General features: G+C 44.4%; 1 protein-coding gene across 11 annotated transcripts in view; it reads left to right on the plus strand.

The window, feature by feature from the left end:
- Nucleotides 1-22,750, plus strand: part of AFF2 (ALF transcription elongation factor 2) — a 455,357-nt gene that overhangs the window by 310,171 nt on the left and 122,436 nt on the right. For 6 of the 11 annotated variants that reach the window (XM_027054786.2, XM_027054790.2, XM_027054787.2 and 3 more), the window contains 2 exons: nt 2,878-2,914; nt 3,205-3,256. In XM_027054786.2, coding sequence (XP_026910587.1) covers nt 2,878-2,914; nt 3,205-3,256 — 89 coding nt within the window. The remainder of the gene's footprint in view (nt 1-2,877; nt 2,915-3,204; nt 3,257-22,750) is intronic. The other 5 variants (XM_027054788.2, XM_027054792.2, XM_027054789.2 and 2 more) reach the window with 1 other exon arrangement.

Here is a 22,750-nt window from a genome sequence, read left to right on the forward strand (position 1 = left end):
GTCTGTAAACCAACCTGTCTTGGAATCCAACCACACAAATTTGTGGCAGAGTTGAATCGTTACGACAGAAGACTGCATGCCCCCCAAAGCTTAAAATATTTAGTATCTGGCCCATCGCAGGAAAAGTTGACCAATCCCTGCTCTAGAATCTAGATCCTATGGGAGCCTCTCATTGTAGGATGATCAAGGCAGTTATTTAAAATAGCCTCGGGGTGCCTGGGGTGGCTCAGTCAGTTGAGCAGGCCATGATCTCGTGGTCGGTGGGTTCAAGCCCCGCCTCGGGCTCTGTGCTGACAGCTCAGAGCCTGGAGCCTGTTTCGGATTCGGTGTCTCCCTCTCTCTCTGCCCCTCCCCCACTCACACTGTGTCTCTGTCTCTCAAAAATGAATAAACGGTAAAAAAATTGTTTTAAATAGCCTCACGGAAGTTTGTGAACACAACTTGGCATTGTTATCGTCTATTACTAAAATTACTTGTATGACATATCTATGAGCAAAATTCACAGATTGAAGTCAGACATTTTTTTTTTAATTTTGGATTATGTGCATCAACAATTACTGCATGAAGAATGCAAATTTTTTCCCACAACCAAGCCATTTCCGATCAGGGTTGGGTGTGTTTGTACAGTAACTTGGGTAATATCCAGAGGTGTTTCATTTTTTTTGGAATTCTGTTTTTAAAAAGGGTTACCCAGCTTAACATTAAAAATGGTATCAGGAATACATAACTCCAGTGAGTCAAATTCAGTAAATAACATAACCCTCGAATTCGTGTCATGAGTCACTGCCCTGATGCTTTGAACAACTGACGGTTCCAGTCTAAAGTCCAGAATTCTTGGATGATGTTTAAAAATTCAGTCCAGATTTCTGGGACCGGTATGTTTCACTCTCTGATCAAGTATTTGGTCTACTTGACTTTCGACCTTGTCATTTGATTTCTAAGGGTACATGAGCCCAAACTTGCCCCATACAGTTGTGATGGAGTCCCTTTTAAAAAATAACAGGTAGACTGGGGCGCCTGGGTGGCTCAGTCGGTTAAGCGTCCGACTTCAGCTCAGGTCACGATCTCACAGTCTGTGAGTTCGAGCCCCGCATCGGGCTCTGGGCTGACGGCTCAGAGCCTGGAGCCTGTTTCAGATTCTGTGTCTCCCTCTCTCTGCCCCTCCCCCGTTCATCCTCTGTCTCTCTCTGTCTCAAAAATAAATAAACGTTAAAAAAAGAATTTTTTTTAAAATAAATAAATAAAAAATAACAGGTAGAATTATTGGTGTATAGTTAAGGACATACAAATGGTTAACCACTCATTCTAGGAGATGAGGTATTTTGGACGATTGAAATTCTTGGATAACTAAAGGCTGGCCTTCCATAGGAGTCATGTAATACGAATCTTTCTGAGATGTAATTAATATTTTTCTGACTTCTTATAAAAATTATACTGAACACGCTTTAGTCTTTCTTGATAACTTAGACATCATGATGAGCTCTGGCGATTGAACTATGCTGTAATACTGTACTGGACCATAATTATGCCCTCGGGAGCTATTAAGATGGGTAGGAATGCCTGCCTCCGTATTAAGTGGCCATAGACTCTTGTGCTTTTTACGTTCTGACTTTGTTGTGCCTCTGGTACTGTTTTCCCCTTCCCCACCATCTATGATTTGCTAAGCAGTGGAATCAAATGGCCAAGCTTATTAGAGTTTTTCGTCAGAAGTCAATTCTCTATCAAGTGAGGGTAGAGAAATCTTTGAGCAGCAATCTGCATGGGCTTTGTGATAGCTCTTTAGTTGAGAAGCCTTTTCCATCTCTTGTGGAGTTTATGGTAGTCTTCTGGAGTGACGATCTTGCTGGAAGGGAAGTCTCCCGGGCAGCAGAATCATGCGAAATAGGTAGCAGAACTCGCTTTCCGTGAAAGGACAGTGTTACTGTTCTTGATTGCTTCTCTCAAAGACAAATGATGCTGCGATTCTATTTTTCTTCTATAGGGTGGCAAGATTCGGCTTCACAAATGGATTACTTACAACGGTGGTTGACATAACTGACTCTTGCGTTTACTTGAATTCACGGTCTCCCTCTCGAGGCTCTTGTCTCGCAGTCAGGATTCTCCCTTCCATCCGCACGGTGTCGTGCGCGCCCTGTACGTCATTGCGGTGCCTCTGCCTGCCAGTTTCGTCAGGCGCCACACAGGTGTGCCGTGCTCCCCAAAAGCCCGCTGTGTCTACATCTGCGTTTCTCAAAAAACAGTGAATGAATTGTGTGCGGGATGCCTTTCAAATCAAATTCAAATCCCTTTAAATAATGTGCTCCACTGACATATTTCACATCGCTTCCCATACTTCACCAAATTTGTAATGAAGTCTTAAGAACCCTTCTCTTGTGAAAATGAGACCCACCTATCGCACACGTGTCACAGCGAAGGTAGAAAACTGGAGTGGTTACTATAAAAAGGAGGAACCGAGCACATCTATTAATTACGGTCTTGTTTACGCTTCTCCAAAAACCATGATCATTTGTTAGTTTGAACCAGCGCCCCTTTACTTCCTTAGAGACATCATTGCCTAGCTAAGTGAGAAATTAAACACTTGAATTTCACACATGTGGGTCATTTGTTCCCACGTTGTACACATTTCCAAATAGACAGCGGTCTTAACTTACAGTTCTGATGAAATGGCAGTTATGGTCATGTTGCAGCAGGTTCGACTAGCAAATGTTTATCCTTCGAATAGAGCTCTGCACAGAAGCCGGATTACTGGAATTGTTAACAGTGGTTCTCTTTGTGCAAACATTAGTCAAGTCCTATCTTCAACGATAACAGATACGCGTCCTGTTCCCTTTGTATCATTGTAACTAATATTTGTATTATGTGTGTTCTTCCTTATAGGAATCCCAACATCTGACCCCAGGATTCACCTTACAAAGTAGGTGTTTTCAAAAAGAATTCTTCTCAGTCCAAACGTTCATGGCCTCTCCCCTGCCTCCACTTTCTTCTCATTCCTACTTAATATCATAAAATATGGATTAACAATAGCAAAAAGTCATACTGTGATGCATCCAGGCGGCTCCTTTATTTTATTCATGTGTTATTTGTGACGGGATGCCGTGAAAACATGTAACTGGAAGGGCTGCACGTGTGAAGACCAGTTGCATTGAGACTGATCGTTTGACAGTGGGAAACACGGCTAGTAATTGTGTGTGCCTTTCTTTTCAGAGTGGAGCGACCCGACCGGCAGGGCTTCTACAAAGTCAGTACCGCTCGAGTCGTAAGTACTTTGATTTCCAAAACAGGCTTCTTCGGGGGCATCTGGCAAGGGAACGGTGCCTCGGTGCTGGGCGAATCTTGTTCTCTGTCCTGCTCCTTGACAATAGGAACCTTGACTCCTAATAATACGGAGTTCAGTTAGGGAGGAGAATGAGATTGCCCACAATAAGCGAGTCACAGTAAAACTGAACGAGATCACCATTAGACTCTGTAATGATGTAAATACAGGCTGGACTGGTACCTGGAGTATGAAATCAACTATGATTCTTGACTGGTTGTTTGAACATTGTGTAACTTCAGCTGCAGGCATCCTTAGACACAACATTCCGACATCGTGACTGGGGAGGGGAAAGGACACGTCTCGGCAACCATGTTTGCAGGTCTTCTGGGGACTGTACATTAAATGCAAACAAGGGCAGCCTGGAAGAGAGGGAATAAGAGATTACATGGTGCTGGGTTGAAGTTCAGAATGATTCACTCAGTGCCGTCTTCATTTCTTATTAATGTTAACTGAAGAAGGGGTATGGAGAAACCAATTTCCTCAGATTAACTGTTGTAGATTTTGTAATATCCATTTGTCCAAGAACGTTATCAAGGAAGTATTTCTCTCACAACTTCTTTCATTCCTAATAATAGAAAATGAAAGTCGACTTTTCTATGTGAGTAATAGTCACCTTCTTGAAAATTTTTGAAATGAAATAATTTACGACATTCAAGTGGTCTAATGGCACACTTGAAGTGAATTGCTCACCTTTTGGAAGATCACGAAAAATTACATAAAACAACTGGGAATGACTCCCACATAGACCAAGGCTCTGCGAAAGTCAATGGCACGTCCACGTTCCTGGTTCCGTTTGACAGCAAAGCTCCCATCGCCAGTGCTCTTAGTTGGTTTTCTGGCCTGATTTGCGCCTTCTAATCAAGGTTCAATTTCAGCAACCAAGAATTCTCATTTAAAGAAGTGACCAAAAATAAGAAAGGGGAGAAAAAACTATAACCCTGAATTAAAGACTAAATTAGATGGAAACACACAAATCAAAATCATTTTTGATATTGTTCATTTCAGTGTTTTCCATTCATCGCATTTTGACTTGCCCTTTCTCTTGTCATTCTAGTAAACAATAGATCTTATCCTCCTACCTTACCTCTCTCCCATTAAAATGTCAGTAAAATTCACACACACACACACACACACACACACACACACAGCATTTACGGAATCAACACAGGTTTCCAAACGTGAAAAAATTAAAAAAAATATTTTTTCCCACTGTAAAATGATCCTACTCCTAAAGCAAGAGTATTAGGCTCCTGCTGTGAAATACGCTGATTTCCATACAGACCATAAAAGTCAATATTTCAATAGTTTGTAACTAACAGAAATAAACTCGGCAATTGTGATTTATAGTTAGAGGCTGCATTTCCAGAAAACAGTACTTCATAGCACGGGGGTATACTGTGTAATTCAATAGGACTAAGGTTCTCTATGGGAAGCATGGGTAAAACTGAAAAGATACAGAGTCGATTTTCTGAACGAGCCACTCTCTTTTTGGCTGCTGGATCTAAAGACCGAGCATTGTCCTTCAGACTTTGGCTGGAATAAGTTCCCTTCTTTATGGTAGGGTATAGGTTTAACAAAGGGACAGATAGAGTGATGGTAATTATTTTTAATTGTTAGCTTCCAAACAGTTATCCACTTAGCCAGTACTATCACTCCCATATTTTACTACATTTTACTACAGTGTGATTTTCAAGTCAGCTTCTAGGATTTTCCATCAGGCAGGGTAATCCTCCCGGCAACTAAGAACATTCTGTGTGTAGACAGACTACGGGTAGCCCAAGTTTGGTGGGAAACAACGCCTCAGCTGGCCCTCCTGCAGGAGAGGCCCCTTCCTGAGGCCGGCAAACGTCCTGGACATGCAGTCACCACCTACAGTAAGACAGATGGGAGTCTTATAAGCCGAATCCCTTAATTACTGGAATACTTTATTAGTTTTCCTCATCTGGCCTTCTTTTCTCCAGCTGAAGAAATATAGACCTTCCATTTGGGCCTGGATTATTTGTAAGAACTGCATGCACAGGCAGCAGGTTCAAGAACACTGATCCGAGTACGTGCGAATGCAACCTGGGAACCAGCCAGGCTCCGTCTGTGTTCTTGACAGCCGCTGCTCTCTCTGGGCCTGACCCCAGCGGTCTGACTGGCTTTTGGAGAACTGGGTCTTTTTCTCGCTTGGTAGATCTTATTGACAGACAGCGCTTTTTATGGGATGTCCGTCCATGAGGTGATATCCTGCCCACTCTGGCTAGAACTCTCTCTGCCCATTGAGGCAAGAGCATTAGTCCTGAGTTTCCATCTCTGTTCATGGTAGTTAGAGTACTGGGGCGGGGGGAAGCACTGACCTAGGATTCAGAGGATATGAGTGTAAATCATGGGGGTGCATGTATTTTTATTTCAAAATATACAGATAGAGTTCCTTAAGGGAAGTTAAGCAAAGTAATGAGCAATGCATATACATGTAAAGGTACACACGCAAATATTTGGCAGAATTCAAATGTAAACAGTTATATTTTTTAAACAAGTTATACTCTTTAGTAACTAGATTTAACAACACAAAAATGACTTTACCTTTAACCCTTAATAATCTCTGGAGGTGGGGCGCCTGGGTGGCTCAGTCGGTTGAGTGTCCGACTTCTGCTCAGGTCATGATCTCACAGTTCGTGAGTTCAAGCCCCGCGTCAGGCTCTGTGCTGACAGCTTGGAGACTGGAGCCTGCTTCGGATTCTGTGTCTCCCTCTCTCTCTGCCCCTAACCTACTCACATTCTGTCTCCAGCTCTGTCAAAAATAAACAAACGTTAAAAACAACAAAAAAAAAATTAAAAAATAATTTCTGGAGGAAAGAAAAGCCAATTGTCTTTGTTTCCCTCCACGTCTGTGAGTGTTGGAACAGGCCTCACCCAAGGCTTCTAAAAGATCTATCTCCCAAAAGAGGGTGGGACATGGGCGTATGAGGGTCAAGTTGTATTTCTTGGGGCTCTAGAGTTGTATATTTGTACAGTGGTACCATATGCATTCTGCCTCTGAAAGATGCATTTATTTCAATTATGAGATTCAGGGATTGGATGTATACACTGGACAGTATGTTACTTTCTAGTTTCTTAATGAAGCCATTAAGGACTGATGGAGGAGAAAACTGAAACCAAACCCAAAGAACTTGGAGTTTCTTTTTTGAGTTGGACTGCTTCTTCTAGTGTGTAACATCTTGTCAAGTCCTTGTCAGTACAGTGGCTTTACAAAGATACTTGACCTCATTGATCTTTTATGAGCCATCCTACATAGGAACGTGTAAGATGTGTTCGGTTGCCCTGAGAAGCATTTTCAGACAGCATCCGGGAACTCCAGGGTATCCATCTTGTCAGTCCTTGACGTCAGCTAATTTTGTGAATGTAGTGCCTTTGTTATAGTTGGTTGTTAGCGTCTGGACTCTGTCCAGTTGGAAACCATCCAGCCCCCCTTTTAATCAAGCAGCTCCTGTGTTTTAAGCCATGCTGTCTTGAATGCCTGGAGAGTTTCCATAAAAGCCCAATATGAAGGCAGATGTAGCCAAAGTGCTTTTCTTTCCTTGCCATAAAACCGCCTCTTTCACTTGTGTTAGCTACAGGTTTGAAAACCTCCAAGCCCTGGACCCAGAGACCTGAGGAAAGGTGTTGTGGACACAGACTAGTTGTGGCCAGTCTCAGTTTACCTGTGGGCGATGGCCTTGTACACCCCATGAACAAATCCTTGAATGTAGCCCTAGTTGAGAGGAGGGGGAATTACACCGTCACAAGAATGGCAGAGGGTCTCGGGCAATAATCATTGTGCTGTTGAGTGTGCACACGAGGCCAGGGCCCAGGGCCCACGCCCACTGTTCTGACACACATCACCTCACTGTGCTTGCCAGCCATCCTGGAGGGGCTCTGGATTCTTTCCGTTGTTTCGTTGAGAAAAGCAAAGCCAAAATACGGCCCCTCCTCGTGAAGTGTGCACAGTCCAGTGTGAAGACAAACTAACCATGCACACTTACCTTGAACGGACACGTCGGCCATGAGCGCACAGAGGGCCGAGTGAGTGATGCCGCTCCTTGGCAAGAGAGCCCGAACGCAGGCCTCTTCCTCCCACCACGCTGCCCTTCTTCGTGTACTCTCATGAGCTCAGGGATTGGGGACACCACATTGGGCATTTTGAACCTGGGAGACTTGTATGGCTGAAGTTAGTGGGAAGGAGTCCCCGATAAATTATAGCAAAACCTGGTCAAAATTGCTTGAAATAAAGCATTATTTCTTTTTTTTTTTAATTTTTTTTAACGTTTATTCATTTTTGAGAGACAGAGACCGACTGCGAGCAGGGGAGGAGCAGAGAAAGAGGGAGACACAGAATCCGAAGCAGGCTCCAGGCTCTGAGCTGTCAGCACAGAGGCGACGTGGGGCTCAAACTCATGAGCAGGAGATCATGGCCTGAGCTGAAGTTGGACGCTTCACTGACTGAACCTCCCAGGCACCCCAATAAAACATTATTTCTAAACTCTTCTTTTTGTGGTAGGAAGAGTTCATTACCATAGAGAATAGAAAGATTATTATTATTAGAATGTTTTCCAGTTCATTATAACCACTAACAAGCATTACATTATTTCTTAGGTGACTTAAAATTTTTTTAACCAAAGAAAGAAAGAAAGAAAGAAAGACCCTCACATTCACCACCCTGCCCATCCTACCTAAATTTTTCTCGTTGAAAATGTTTGTTTTGGGGCACCTGGGTGGTTCAGTCAGTTAGGCGTCCGACTCTTAGTTTTGGGTCAGGTCATGATCTCACTGTTTGTGGGTTCGAGCCCCACATCAGGGTCCGTGCTGATGGTGCAGGGTCTGCTTGGGATTCTCTGTCTCCCTCTCTCTCTTCTTCTTCCTCTCTTTCTCTCTCAAAATAAATACGTAAACTTAAAAGAAAATGTTCGTTTTGAGAATGTGATTTGAGATTTGAGAATGGCCTGGGCTTACTGTGGAGCCTTAGTCCGCATCGGTGGCAATTTCATATACTCTTTTATAAGTAGATGTTCGGTCTGCTTTCCGGATAAAGTTCTGGTAGCAAAGCGCCTGTGTAATGAGGCAGGGGGAAAAAGGGCTGTGATTTTCTTAATCAGATGAATTCTTACTCAGAGTATGTGATTGGGTACTTGGAATTGGGGGATGTTGATGATCAGTTTGTGGCTTACAAGAGCCCAACTGAACTCTCCTGATAAACAGGTAAACTCGATGAGCTCCACCGCTTCCCGCCATACCCGGTTTCACATCGAGACGTATGCCAACTCTTGCTTTGAACCTGTCTTGTGTGCCCTGCATCTCGGGGCTTTTGCCAACTTTTCCTAAGGACTTAATATTTTTTTGGACGTCCTCCACCACATCAGGGACAGCCACCTGGGAGCAGAGAAAACCAAATTTGGCAGCCTGTTCAAGCTGTGAATTAAAGGTAATTCACAGTTTGAAATGAATCAGCATGAGGTCCTTAAGAAGAGTAATCAGACATCAAGAGGATTTTATTTTGAGGATCGTATATTGGCTAATGTGACAACAAGCAATATTGGCATTTGGAGTGTTCGCGTGGAGAAGGGCCGAAGCTGCTGGTGCTTGACAGGCCCCAAGACTGCGAGGCAGGGCTCCTTCAGCGGGAGCTGTGGGTTTCTACTTGCCTGACAGAAGCTCAAAACACAGATGTTTGTGTTTTGTATTTTTTTTTTTTGCTCAGGTGGCATAAATCTCGAAAGATCAGAGTTGATTTGTGTGTTGTACGTGTGCCCAAGATTCATCTGCTTCTGGTGGATCGTGAGAATCTGTCATTAGAGGCAAACCTCTCTCTCTCTTTCTCTCAGACAAAAGTCAAGTATCTCTTTTTTTCTACCTGGTTTGCAGCAATATTTATTCACTCATTGAAACTTTGGTTCCCTTTCAGCAAAAACGCATTAAGCCCCTAGTCTGTAAAGCTCCAGGTGGAGCTCTGTGGTACATTGAGGATGAATCACCACACACCCCTCCCTGAAGGAGCTCCCAGGTTAGCAAAGGTTAGAGTTACACTGATAACACCAGTGCCTCAGCCAACCCGTATCTACTCAGTGCCCACTATGTGCCGGGCGCTTGGTCCCTTTTTAACGAGCCTGTGGCAGTCACCTCGTTATATTCCACAGAGGCAGAAACCAAAACTCAGAGGCATCGAGTGAGTTGCCCACGGAGCCAAAATAACAAAGCCAGAACCAGACAGACTTCAGAGCATGTGCCCCTAACCTCCACTGAAGCCATCTCATAGACACTTGGGAGATGGCCCTACTGATTTCCAGTCAGTTGTGATCTTGCCCAGGCATTAGGCCAACTGGACCGACCGCAGGTGCGTGCCAGAATGGTCGCCGTCAGTTTGGTTTAGATCAGGGAGAGCATTCGATCTTAATACCGTCACTGAGTCGGGTCTCACATACACTGCCCATGTGGACGTGGGCATTGCGTAGGCAAGTACAGGTCTGTCCTCAGCTCGGGTCCTTCAGCTCAATTGTGTCATCATGCCTGGAAGATGCTCCCTTCAGAGAGGCAGACGGATCCGTGCCTCTAAGGGACTTAGTAAGGTTGATTTCTGTGACCCGTGGTGGGAACAGCGTCTCTGTCCAGAAATCTCCATTTTCCCCTATTAAAGCAAAAAGAAGACAACTGATGTTTAGGTCCGTTTTCATGAGAGGTTCAGCCATCACCCTTCCTGCTCGCCAACGTGGTTGACAATCGAAACGTTGCTTTTATGTCCTTCATAGTGGAATAATTAAAAAAATATGTCTTCCCAGCATGATCAACCAGTGGCTTATTTCCAAACTCCCCTTGACGTTTTCAACAGTAACTGGGAGGGAAAGAAGTAATGCTGAAAATAATCCCACCGTGATTGATTACCGTAAAGACTTTTGCACGATGCGTTAGCCTCATGGGAGTTTCACGTCAGTCCTGTTAGATAGCCACAGGTGAAAAGAAACCAGGCTGAGCTTGGGGAACACACTTGCCCGAAGTCTTCCAGCTACAGATGGGGGAGCTGGGACTGGAAGCCAGAGTTCCGCATGCCCGTTAGAGCACGCTGCCTTGGGGGCACCTGGGTGGCTCCGTCGGTTAAGCGTCCGGCTTTGGCTCAGGTCACGATCTCGCAGTTTGTGGGTTTGAGCCCCACGTCGGGCTCTGTGCTGACAGCTCAGAGCCTGGAGCCTGCTTCGGATTCTGTGTCTCCTCCTCTCTCTGCTCATGCTCTGTCTCTCTCTGTCTCTCAATAATAAATAAACGTGAAAGAAAGAAAGAAAGAAAGAAAGAAAGAAAGAAAGAAAGAAAGAAAGAAAGAAAGAAAGAAAGAAAGAAAGAAAGAAACAACACGTTGCCTTGTCCCCAGACGGCTGCAGGGCTGGAGCGCATCACAAATCTTCCAGGTCCAGAAGGCAGAGCAGCACAGTATGTGAGCCCCTCGGCCGTTCCTAGAAATGGAAAAGAAACCCAACCAACCAGCACAGCTGAGACTGGAGTAGCTGAGAAGGAATGTCCACCCCGCTGGTAAACTATTTTCATTCTTCTCTCCCATCCTGTCAAGCATCTCACAAACAGCCCTTCTGCTTTCCTGACGCAGAATTGGTAGAATTGGTGGAATACTATAGATGCGTGCCCAATTACAGCTGTAAAATCAGTTGAAAAATCTGACACATGCCTTTCTTGGTGGGTCATCCATCCACTTCAATAATGAGGACCCAAACAGGACAAGTTCTCCAAGCTCTTTGATTGACATCTCCAAATATGCTGCCAAGATGGGCACAGAGGGACAGAGGGACGTTATGCCTTGTAAACCCAAGTGAACACAGTGTCTTTTCTTGGCTACCCCCTGGGATCTTGGCACCCAGGACCCACCAGTGCAACCTTAATACACTGCCTTCGTTCAGGTTCCACGGTGCCTGAGAGAGCAGTGTGGGAGACAGGGAACCGGGGTGGGGGGTGGAAGGTAATGATTTGCCACCTGAAGTATTTCTAGACCTTCAAGAGGAAATCCACCCCCCCCCAAAAGGCCCTAGTGCTCATAATATCTAGAAGTTGTCTAGGATCTCTGGAAACTGAGAGAGTTTTTCTAGGTGTCTCCGAAATCAGTTTCATACATCATGTGATACAGCGAGAAGGGAAGCATAGAAACTGCACAGGAACACTGCGCTTGGGTAACTCTAGCCCCCACTTCTAGGCACTTTACGTACGCATGTCGTCACTGATGCCGCCACTGCCGTCATTGCCACTGCTCCCAGGCGTGTCCTCTGAAGGTTCTCACCCGAAACAGCCACGGCCACCCAGCTGCTGCTAGAGCTAATGCCGGGCACCGGGCCTTCCTGGTGTCCCAAGGGACCCTGTGCCCTTTGTCTGCTCCCGCCATGCACCACCTTTCATCCTCCAGCCCCTGTGTAAGAGTAAACCGACCTTACGGAGAAGGAGATTTCCTCTTAGCAGGTGAATGGCTTGCGCAGGATCGTGGACCTAGTTAGTGAAAGAGCTAGAATTTCACTCTAGGATTCTTGGATTACGAGACTCAAACTTTCATTTCTTATAGTGTACCTGCCATACCTGTATCACATTTCAGTTGAACAGTCATTAGTGGCTTTGTTTCCATTTTTTTCAAGTTTATTTATATATTTTGGGAGAGAGAGAGAGAGTGAGAGAGAGAGAGCAAGTGAGCATGAGCAGGGGAAGGTCAGAGAGAGAGAGAGTGAGAGAGAGAGAATGCCAAGCAGGCTCTGTGCCGTTGGCACAGAACCCCAGGTGGGGCTTGAACTCGTGAACCGTGAGATCCTGGCCTGAGTTAAAACCAAGAGTTGGACGCTTAATCAACTGAGCCACCCAGGCGCCCCTGAAATCACGTGTTACATTTGTTACATGTGGTCTCTTACTCAATCCTGGGAGCGGGGAGATGGGACGTTCAAATCCCGGTTGTCACAATCTTTGCCACGTGACTTCATGACATCACTCGGTGCTTCCCTGAGCCTTTGCTTCATCAGATAGAAAACGAAGAGTTGCTATTCCTCAGATTCTGCAGTGAATTGTGCTGCTGTCAGATGAGCTCACGGAGCCTATTGTAGGCACTTATTTGCATGACTTCTGTCCCCACATTAGGAGTCAGGCAAGTCGGGCTCGGGTGGCTTGAGCGAGGTGCCCAGGCTTCTACAACTCGTAGTGTTGCAAGGCTTAGTCCTAAGCTTCTCGAGTCCTAGTTGAGTGCTCTTTTTGCTAATATCCGCCATTACTTCTCACAAGTGTGGTATCGATGTGGTTTGAATCAAAGGATCGATTCCCAATGCTGGCAGAGAACAGTTGACCTAAAATCAATCCCCATGTGTACCGCTCTTCCCCTGGTTAGATTAGCTATGCCCAGCACGTTCCTGAATGTTTTACCACGTTGACAAGACTCAGTGCGTTTTCCCACCCACCTACTCGCACCCAAGGTATCATTTATTCAATTTAGTGATAGTTTGAGCGTTTGTAGAAAAATTTGCAAACTTTCCCCTCAAATCGCATACTCTTTATAACCTCACTGTCTTAGTGCATGCGATTTGGCGTTAGGTCAGCCTTTTATCTTCATGGTTTTTGGGAGGTGCTCTCTTCTTCGGAGATTCGAGTGGACCTGAAAACTGTGATCTGCCTTGACTGCCTTTACTCCTGGATTAAAATTTGGGGATGCTATCGTGGTCACCATGCCTTGAAGATTAGATCCTGCCAGTCACTAAGAAATCGTAAAAGTGCACCGTTGCTATGAACTTTGAGAAAACATTGCTTGCAATTGTCAGCGACAGCCTCTTCATTGAAATAATCTGCCTTTCCATCTGCTAGAAAGAGTTTGGGGGGGCACCAAAAGATTCTGTCTTGATGGATTCTTTTAACATAAAAGGTGGCCGTGGTTTGAAGCAAAGCTGTTTTTTGCATGAAATTGAAATGCACTTCAGGGTGGCGGGAAGCCAAGATGCACAAGAACCGCGTAGAGACACTTAGGAAAGATACTTCTGGGGGGGTCCTTCCCAGACAAACCTCAGGGGTCCTGGGGTCCAAGTGGCAGCCACTCCCAAACCACAGATGGCTGTGCCCAGGGCTCGGCACAGTAGGGAAATGCAGGACAGCCACACGACAGACTTTCGGATCAAGAGGGCGAGTAGTCAGTGATTTGCCCTGTGGCATAAAGGGCATGAAATCATATTGATGCTCCCGAGCTGGGGAAATGAAACGAGCAATAGTGAGTGTCTCACTTCTGAAGAAAATGAGGGGCTGAGGCGTTTGAAATTTCAGGGATGTTCCACCCCTTCGTGGTGAGCCTGGCTTTATAATCAGTTGCGGGCTATGTCTGTGGTTCCATAACAGGAATTTTTTGGTTGTTTGACCGGGCTTTTAGAATTTCTTTGTTGACACGCTCGTAACAGGGTTTCGATGTGTGTATCCTACACGATGTGTAGAAAACATCTCTTGAACTCTCTGGATGGAGCAGTTTCAGACAGAAGCGACACTCTCATTCCGGGCAAGTCGGCAGACTCTTTCCCACACGACAGATATCCAACACGAAACCTGTCAGACAGTGTCAGGTAGCTGGGAGTGAGGGATGTGGAGGAACAGAAGACACATTCGATCGTGATCCCTCCTCCAAACCCCAGGAATGTCCAGGAAAGCCTGACCAGCGGACTTTCCACTCGTGAGGACTGTCGAGCCCCAGGTAGCACCTTTAACATAATAGATTCGAGCTGCTTGAGGAGAGGGGTGGTGTGGATTCGCCTGCCTTTCCTCAGCAGCTGGTTCCAATGCCTGCTCCACAGTGGGTAGCCAGCCCATGTCATCGGGTGAATGGTAGGTAAAAAGACCCAGAAAGCAGGAAGGATCCAGAAGGTGTCAATTACTACAAACATCTTGATATATTTTATTCTTCCATTCCTCAATCCACGCATGGAAAGCAGTATAGCGCTGAGCTGGAAATGGACAGGCTCTGGAGCCAGGTCGCCTGGGTTCGAATCCCACCTCCACCATTGTTTAGTCAGGTGATCTGGGGCAAGTTGCTCAACCTCTCTGTGACTCAGTTTTCCCCATCTGTAAAACGGGGATAGTAACAGCAGCTACGTCGCAGGACTAAGCGGCTGAAGTGCTGATCGCAGCGTTTGGTACATCGGAAGTTCTCGGTACACGTTAATGGTTGTGATTCATTATGCTCACGCTTAGTACCGTCATCACTACCGAGTGCTCTGAGCTTTGCACTCGATTCTCTGAATTGTACCAGATGTTCCCAGTTGGGGCACCACCTCTCCAGAACTAGCAAACCTGGACGACGTCGAACCTTTCCTCTGTTGACCCACATACCCCAGCCCCTGGGGATAAAAACGGCAAATGGCTGAAGTGTCTTGTGTGCACACACTTTTGGTGCTAGGCACATTCTTCCCCTCCTCAGAGCTCATCACAGCATCTTATCACAGCCACAGCTGTACTTTGAATTCTGTGGTTATTTTTAAAAATAAAAGCTTCACTTATTAAGTGCCGGGCACTGTGCCGAGTGTTGATATCCACTAGCTAATTGAATCGTCACACTGCGGTGGTTCGTGTCTTGGAACCCAGGTCCGGCCGACTCCGATAAGAGATCCCTAAACCCTGGCCTTCCTACCTACCCATGGAATTACTCATCCCAGAATCCACCTGAACTTGATTGTTTGGGGAAATGACAGTACCTCCTCAGACATAGCAGAGAGGAAAACAGAGGACCAGAGCCTGATCGAAGACGTGCTCCGCCCCGCCCCCATTCCCAGGACAGCCTCTCACCTTTTGCAAAATCGCCACTGGGCTTATTTCCTGAGTCTTAGTTGTGGACCACTTGGTTCACATGTACATGAATAACTACTCCTGAAATATCATAACAAGCATGTTGGCACTGTTCTAATCAGATAGAACAGAATCCTTTTCTGAGTTCTTTTTTTTTTTCCTGTATGCGTGCATAAGGGGATTCGTCTGACTAAGAAAACATATGAATAAAATTTCATGGGCTAGCCCCCGCCATTCTGTGAAATAAACACTCTATTCCCTTGCCTGGGCAAATCATTCCTGATGCTTCTGTTTCCTTGGTCTAAAAAGACATTTCAGACTCTGCCTTTAATTATGATCAGGCTTGACTATGAATCCCTTGAGAAATAAGCTTGTTTTTGCTGGGAGGGAAGGTAAAATAACATTTAAATAGGTTTTAAAAATAAGAAAGAAATCTCAGAAGACACACTATTGTAGAACATACTGTATATCAAAATATATAAGCGCGTAGTTGTAACAGTGACTTAGTAAACACATTGCTGAGTGAACTATGAAAAATAATCCACTGCGGTGCTATTTCCTTTACTCCTAAGCACCGAGTTAAGAGAACATTGCCATAAAGTAGATATGCACTGTTTAAAAATATTTGTGTGTGGTTTTTTTTTGAATATCTCTTTCGGACCCAGTAGACTAATCTTTTTTCTTCCCTTGCTAGGAAAAGCACACTGTCAGGAATTTAGTTAAGTGGTATATTAAGTGGCGGTCTAAAACAGTCTTGGAAGATAGTATTTCTGAGCAAAGAAACGTCTTCAGCACTTTGATTCCATATGTGACATAAATCAGCTCTTAAACAGAATCAAAAGAGGTCCGGTAATTTATGTAATTTACAAGTTGCCACCCATTGTATTTGCTACTGGCACCTTTATTATTATTATGAGAGCTTGAATCTGTAAGTAAAATAAATGTATCGGATCAAGTAAATGAATTTCTATGTTCTGGAAAGTGATCTTTCCCTGGACAGCACGAACTATCCTGGTTAAGCGACCGACCACCTCTGTGGAAGAACAACCCTCCCAAAGACCATTCTTGGCATAACGTTTTATGTTAAACTCACAGAAGCCCTGTTCCAAGATTCCAGAATAATACGAGGCATTCCCAAGCATATGTCCTGCCATTGCTCTCGCTAAAACTTTTACCTCTAAACTGTAAAGTAACTTGACTTTTAAAATCATGCCACAATTCAGGTCTGTTGTCTTTTAGTTCTGTGTAGAAAAAAAAAAGTTTGATTAGATATGATGAGACAGTTAATTATGCACATCAGAGCACATCAAGCCATTTCTGGTTTAAAGCCATTACATAATTTCCCACGTTTGAAGCTATGGGACAAAACTCTTTTCTGTTTTTCTTTAGGTTTATTTATTTATTTTGAAAGAGAGAAAAAAGAGACAGCATGAGTTGGGGAGGGGCACGGGGGGGGGGAGAGAGAGAGAATCCCAAGCGGGCTCCAGGCTGTCAGCGCAGAGCCCGATGAGGGGCTCAAACTCATGAACTGTGAGATCACGACCGGAGCCAAGATCAAGAGTCCCACGCTTAAGTGACTGAGCCCCCCCCCCCGGGCACCCCAAAACTCTTTTCTTAGTTGAATTCGAATAAGGGTTCCAAAGAACTGTTTCTCATAAATGGCAATTCAACAGTTCCTTCCTTTCAAACGAGGGCAGAGGACAAGGCAGGCAAGTCGCGACAGTGTGTGCAATGAAACCGAGAGGCTGCACGCCCACACACCCGCTCCACTGTGGTGTCGTTTGGCTGCCTGACGCTTATCACCGAATGATTATAACTCACCATTTTACGTGGGAGAGGGGAAAAAAAGACATATAGAGATGTTTTCCCACTCGAAGCGAACCTGTCACAAAAATCCTAGCATATATTTCCAAACAGATAAAAAGGTAATTTTTCACCCTTAAAAAGAAGCCTTCACTTTGAAAATGATTCACTGCAGGTTTCCTCTAAATAGGAAGCTCATCTCATGCATTTACAATATGGTTTGATTTTCAAAACATCAATTTACAGGCAGTTTCCAGACACAAATCTATTGTGCAAAATGAGGCTTACTTGTGTGGCATCCAACAGTAAAACTATTTCTTAAAAAATCGGGGTCCGTGGTTTATAGAGTTTGCTCATCATTAATATTAATTATTTCTAGTCCAGCAGCTTTCGCTAACCCAAGTAGAGACGGAGATGCCACAGGCTGCCTCAGAGGTAGTTCCATAATGCTCATTCATAATTAGCGAAATGCCGTATTTCAGCAGCAGTCAATCAAACATGGCCTTGTTCTTGTTCTCACGGGAACCTAATCCTCGAGTCCCTTCTTTCCCCTTCAGTTTGCCTGGTTCACGGGCGCATTCCATGAGCCGAACATCTAACGGGAAATTGGTGAGAAAATTAGGGCCGTTTTCCCGACGAACGTTTGAGACGGAATGTGACCCTCGGCGTGTGCAGAATACTCACAGCCACCGGGAAGTGGGCACATCAGTCACTGGAGATGTGGCCGAGCGTCTCTCGGGACACGAAATCTCTACAGGACCCCGGCAGCCCACGTGAAAGGCTCACCTGGCGTCATCGTTTGGAACAGAGTCAGATGCTACCGAAAAGGGAGGCAGGGCTGAGCTTTGCAGCATCATAGGAGGTCTGTGCACCCCGGAGCTATAAGCATGTCTCTGATACAGAAGACACGCCTCCCCACGTTCCCGGGATTTTTTTTCTTCTTTTATCAATAAGGTGCTGGATGGGGCGGCTTTTTAAAATGTGTTCTGTCTTTGTTGGAGGGAGGGTCAGACCACGCAGGAGCATTTACAGCAATATAGAGATAGGCATTAGATGGCTTCTCTATTCTCCTAAGATGCTTCCTTTGGGAAACTCCCCTCAGTCTGCATGAAGATAAACAGCCCTGGGGGCGCCTGCGTGGTTCAGTAGGTTAAGCAGCCTGCTTGGGCTCAGGTTAGAATCTCACGGTTCGTGAGTTCGAGCCCCGCGTCAGGCTCTGTGCTGACAGCTCAGAGCCTGGAGCCTGCTTCAGATTCTGTGTCTCCCTCTCTGTCTCTGTCCCTCCCCTGCTCGGGCTCTGTCTCTCTCTCAAAAATAAATAAACATTAAAAAATATTAAAGAAAAAGAAAAGAAACAGCCCCTGAAATAAATGCAAGCATTTAAAACCCTCATCCAATAACTTGGCCAAACACAGTTTTGAACTTCCATATGGAATTGAGCTTGAACAGCTTTGCCAAAGGTGTTTCAGAACCGACTCTACAGGGTTAATCCCAGGTCTTTTATTTGTAGAGCACTGGTTTCATACTTTTTTTTTTTTCAAATGTAATTGTCTCAGATAATTTACAAGAATACATTGAGCTTCTCAACTGTAAAACAAAACAGTCCATTGCTGCACTCGGGGTGAGCACCAGGCAGGTTGGCCAGAACGTCGTGAATGTGGCACTGGGTGGTTATTTCAAGGATTTTAGTATATTGAGCCTCATCTTCTAATTGAAAATCAGGCTTTTACTGGGCTGTTTACAATAATTCCTTATTAGTGTCAAACAACTTTCTTTGGGAGCTCTGGCTGTATGGCCTTAAACTTATGCCCATGCAAATGGTGTGGATATTTAAGGCAAATCAATTCAGAGGGAAAGAAAGTAACCTCACTTTTCTGTCAATTATGTGGATGTGCAGGGCAAAATTATTTTACGTAGATAAAATATCTAGCTTCACCTTCACTCAGTTCTTTACCATAAAATATCACTGTGGAATGGTAATTGCTACTCAGGAAAAAAAAAAACAAGTCTTTTATGATCGGATATATTTGGGCACCAGTGGGTTAAAAAAAAAACTAACAAGTCTTTTCATTGTAGAAATCCTTTGAGCCTTTCATATGCTAATGTTCACTGTGTTTCTACAGGAGGGGTATAGAATATGAAGTGATTCCCAAACTGACTTGGCCATAGAATTTTTTTCCCCCAGGATACCTACCAGCGTTGTGTGGATCAACTTGGGCCATGCACATGTAGATAACTTAGTCATGACGGAGCCGTCCCCCAAGAGGGAGACTCTTCTTCATTAGCCACCTGGAGTGGAGATGCTCCGTATTTGTTTATCTTGCCATTCTCTCTTCGCCTTTCCTCTGGTGGCCCTGCCAGATCAGAAAGTACGTTCCCGGTGTAATGTCCCTTTTAGGCAGCTTAGTGAAATTACAATTTGCATTCAAAAATCACGGAGGCTTGATTTTTGCATCGATAACGTAGAAGGTGTTCTGAAACCTCACCAACTCTCACTAGGAAGATTTCCTCTGGAGGAGCCTTTTGTCTGTTTTTATTTCTTATTTTTTTTCCCCGGACCACCTGCAATTTTAAGTTTGTCTCCTGAGTGGTTGACTCCAATCCCCCGATCATCTTCCCTCACTGTGGGGAGAAAAGCTGGCTGAATAGAGAAAGAATCACCGAACATTCTTGGCAGATAATTTGCTGCCATGTTTTATAAAACCAGGGACTGGATGTGCTTAAGAGCTTTTTATTAGATATTGCCGAGAGAGATAATAGTCCTATTATCCTGGTGACTTTTGAGACCATTCTGAATGCTGGCATTATTGAAAATGCGGTAATGAAGTCAACTCTCAAATCTAAGCATGTGGATTGTCCCCTTCAAACTGTGTGCGGGAATGTGTTTTTGGAATGCGAACTTGCGTAACGTTAGATTGAGGGGGAAAAGAACACAATTAAGAAGATAGTTTTTCTCCTTCATTTTGGGAGGGAAGTTCCATCACACACCATCCAGAGACTAAAGGGAAGAATTTCCCATTTTGCACTGGTTTTCTGTGTATTACTTGGCTCTATCAGTACCAGTAATCCAGAGCTGATGTAATCCCTCCTAAACAGCCAAATCATAGTTTCAAAGAAGCCAAGAACGTGTCTTTTATTTAAGCACTTTCTTGATTATGTATCTCCTATTACGAGGAGCATTCACTCTGCAGTTCAGCTGTTATAAACTCATACACTGGAATTTTTGGTCTTCTGATCTACATGCTTAAAACAGAGGTTTCCGGGCACACAGTACGCCATTTAATTATCATTTGAATGACTTCACTGACTGAAACGTTAGTTTTGAGCATATTTTACAACAGTGGCTATAACGTACAGGCCATTTAGAATTTTCGTGTCTTATCTCATTCACATGATCTGAGGTGTTGATAGTATTGATGGGCAGCAGAGAGGAGTTCTGACTGGCCGCTTTCACCAATTACATATTGTTACTTGTATTTAGTCCTGGCATCTACTCAGTATCAGTAACATGCGTCTCCTAAAATTTGTAGAGACTGGGATCGTTCAGCGATAGTATTTGGAATATATCATAACCGCTATCTTAGAATATGGAGGAACTCAAATACTGAAATGTTTATTTCTGGGGTTAACATCAGGTTCTTCTTTGCGTTTTCTTGGTCACCTGGACTTGGAAGTGGCCGAGATTTCATGTTTGCAAAATCCGGTCGATCGACTGCCTTATTCGCTGAGGTTGGGGATCTCAGACTGCAACATCATCCAGGCTGTAGCAAGTCACTTTCGTGGAGGGCATTTTTTAAAGGCACACCAGTATCCCTCCAGTCTACCTTCATGGTTATTCTTTGAGGAAGTACATAGAGTGGATCCAGAAACCCAGCTTATCTTGGAAGTTGTAAAGTCATCCTACTAAAGGGATGCTTCTTACTGTGAGTTGAGCCTACTCTTGCTGTCCTTGTAGTTTTTTGTTTGTTTGTTTTTGTTTGGTTGGGTTTTTTTGTCCACGGGGAGAAAGGGGGTGGGGTGGGAATGATCCTGGAAACCCAGGTGGCAATGTGAGAAGGAATGTCTATTTTCATCTACAAAGAGAAGTAGAAATGAAGCTCTTAGAAGTCAGAAGGCTCTAATGTTTGCCGTCAGATGAAGTTCTGCCAGCAAATCGGCCCCAGGTGGACCTGGCCTTGGGGTGGAAGGATTCTTGTTTCGCATTTCTCTCACTGCAGCTGAGTTCTGATGAAAGCCAAGAGAGCGACAAATCGAAAAGTATGGAACAAGGGCTTAGAGATTCGCTGATGCTGCACTGTGTGTCCTTTGTTAAGGTCCAGTGCCCTCTGAGCACGTCTTCATCATTTGGTACATGTCCAATGAGAGATATTTAACTCAAAGAGAAGCAGGCAGACTACTGATTGAAGTTGACTCTGCCAGTTGGCCTACCTTGAAAGCTCAGAGTAGATTGGCTTCAGATGGGTGACTTATGCAGTTTTTCAAAAGGATGTCCAACTTCAACTGGTTGGGGATCCAACTCAGTGACTTCAAATCAGCCAGAAAGGGTTTGGGAAGGCTACTCTGCCTCTGCAACTGCTGATTTAGCAATCGAGAGTCAGGAGTCTTGTCGATGGTGTGGTTAATACAGACGGCGAGCGTTGTGTCTGGGGAAGAGACTTGCAATTCGTGATGAAGCCCGGTGGTTTGACTTTCCCCCGGATTCCACAAAAACAATAGTCTGAATGTTTTCCTTTTTCACAAACATGCATTCCAGTGTCCTAGAAACAGGTATAGACTCATGCAGATTAATTTGGCATAGTACGGCAAATTGCTGCCACGAGATGTATTTTAGAGTTACTTCCTTAGCTCAGGCTGATGGCTAGAATCAAATAAAACATAAAAGTAGGTTTACATAGATGGTTTTATAAATCAGATAAAGCTTTGTGTTACCTACCTTTGGAACTGGATGCATTTTTTTTTTGCAAGCAATGTAAGCGTTGTTCATGTAATACTTTCATTATTTCCAGCAAGAGAGAAACAAAATAGAAACAAGTCCATTGAATTTGGCCACCATTAACTACCATTAACTGTAATTTTTCCTGACAAGCTCTCTCTCATCTGATGATGAGTGAAACATTGGGAAAAGTCGCCTGAAAAATTGCATAAATGCTAATGAAATATGCCCTCGTATTTTAAGTGTGCCCAGTTCAGACGTTTCAAATGGAACCATTTATAATGTGTTAGCAGCCAGAACTCCATCTCGTTTTAAATAAATTTATTTTTCTACTTCTCGTGACGCTCTACCTCACTGTGGGAAGACTCCTGACATTTCACTGCACCGGGCGGGTCACAAATGGAATAACGTGAAATAACATTATTAGGGAACTGAAGAAAATGATATAGCAATAATGCGTCTTGTAGTAAAATTTGATAGTTCTCTAAAGATCAATGAATGTGTTTGTTTACTTTGAAGTGAAAGGACAAAGGCTTCCTAATGGAATCCAGAGAAACACCCGAATGAAAGGAATCTTTGCCAGATGAAATGCGCTGCTTTCCCAGTCTGCAGTGAATTCAGAAAATGTAGCGCGCACTTTGCAGTAGGAAGAAATAGCCTAGGTACTGTCTGTCTGTGATGCCATGTCATTCATTATTGAGCTACCCTGGAATGCATGGAAGTCCTCTCGTGGCCACACAGAATAAAACAAGCTGCAAGTCGCAAGGGTCTTGTCCCGTCCCAAACATTGATGGAAAGGGCACTCCATAAAAGGAGAAAGAAACAGCGGGGCCACCTTCATTTGCATCACCAAACGCTAATGATGGAGGCGCTTTTATGGACACACTGTGTACACAGAATAGGTT

This window comes from Acinonyx jubatus, chromosome X, assembly GCF_027475565.1.
Source record: "Acinonyx jubatus isolate Ajub_Pintada_27869175 chromosome X, VMU_Ajub_asm_v1.0, whole genome shotgun sequence".
Classification (NCBI taxonomy): domain Eukaryota; kingdom Metazoa; phylum Chordata; class Mammalia; order Carnivora; family Felidae; genus Acinonyx; species Acinonyx jubatus.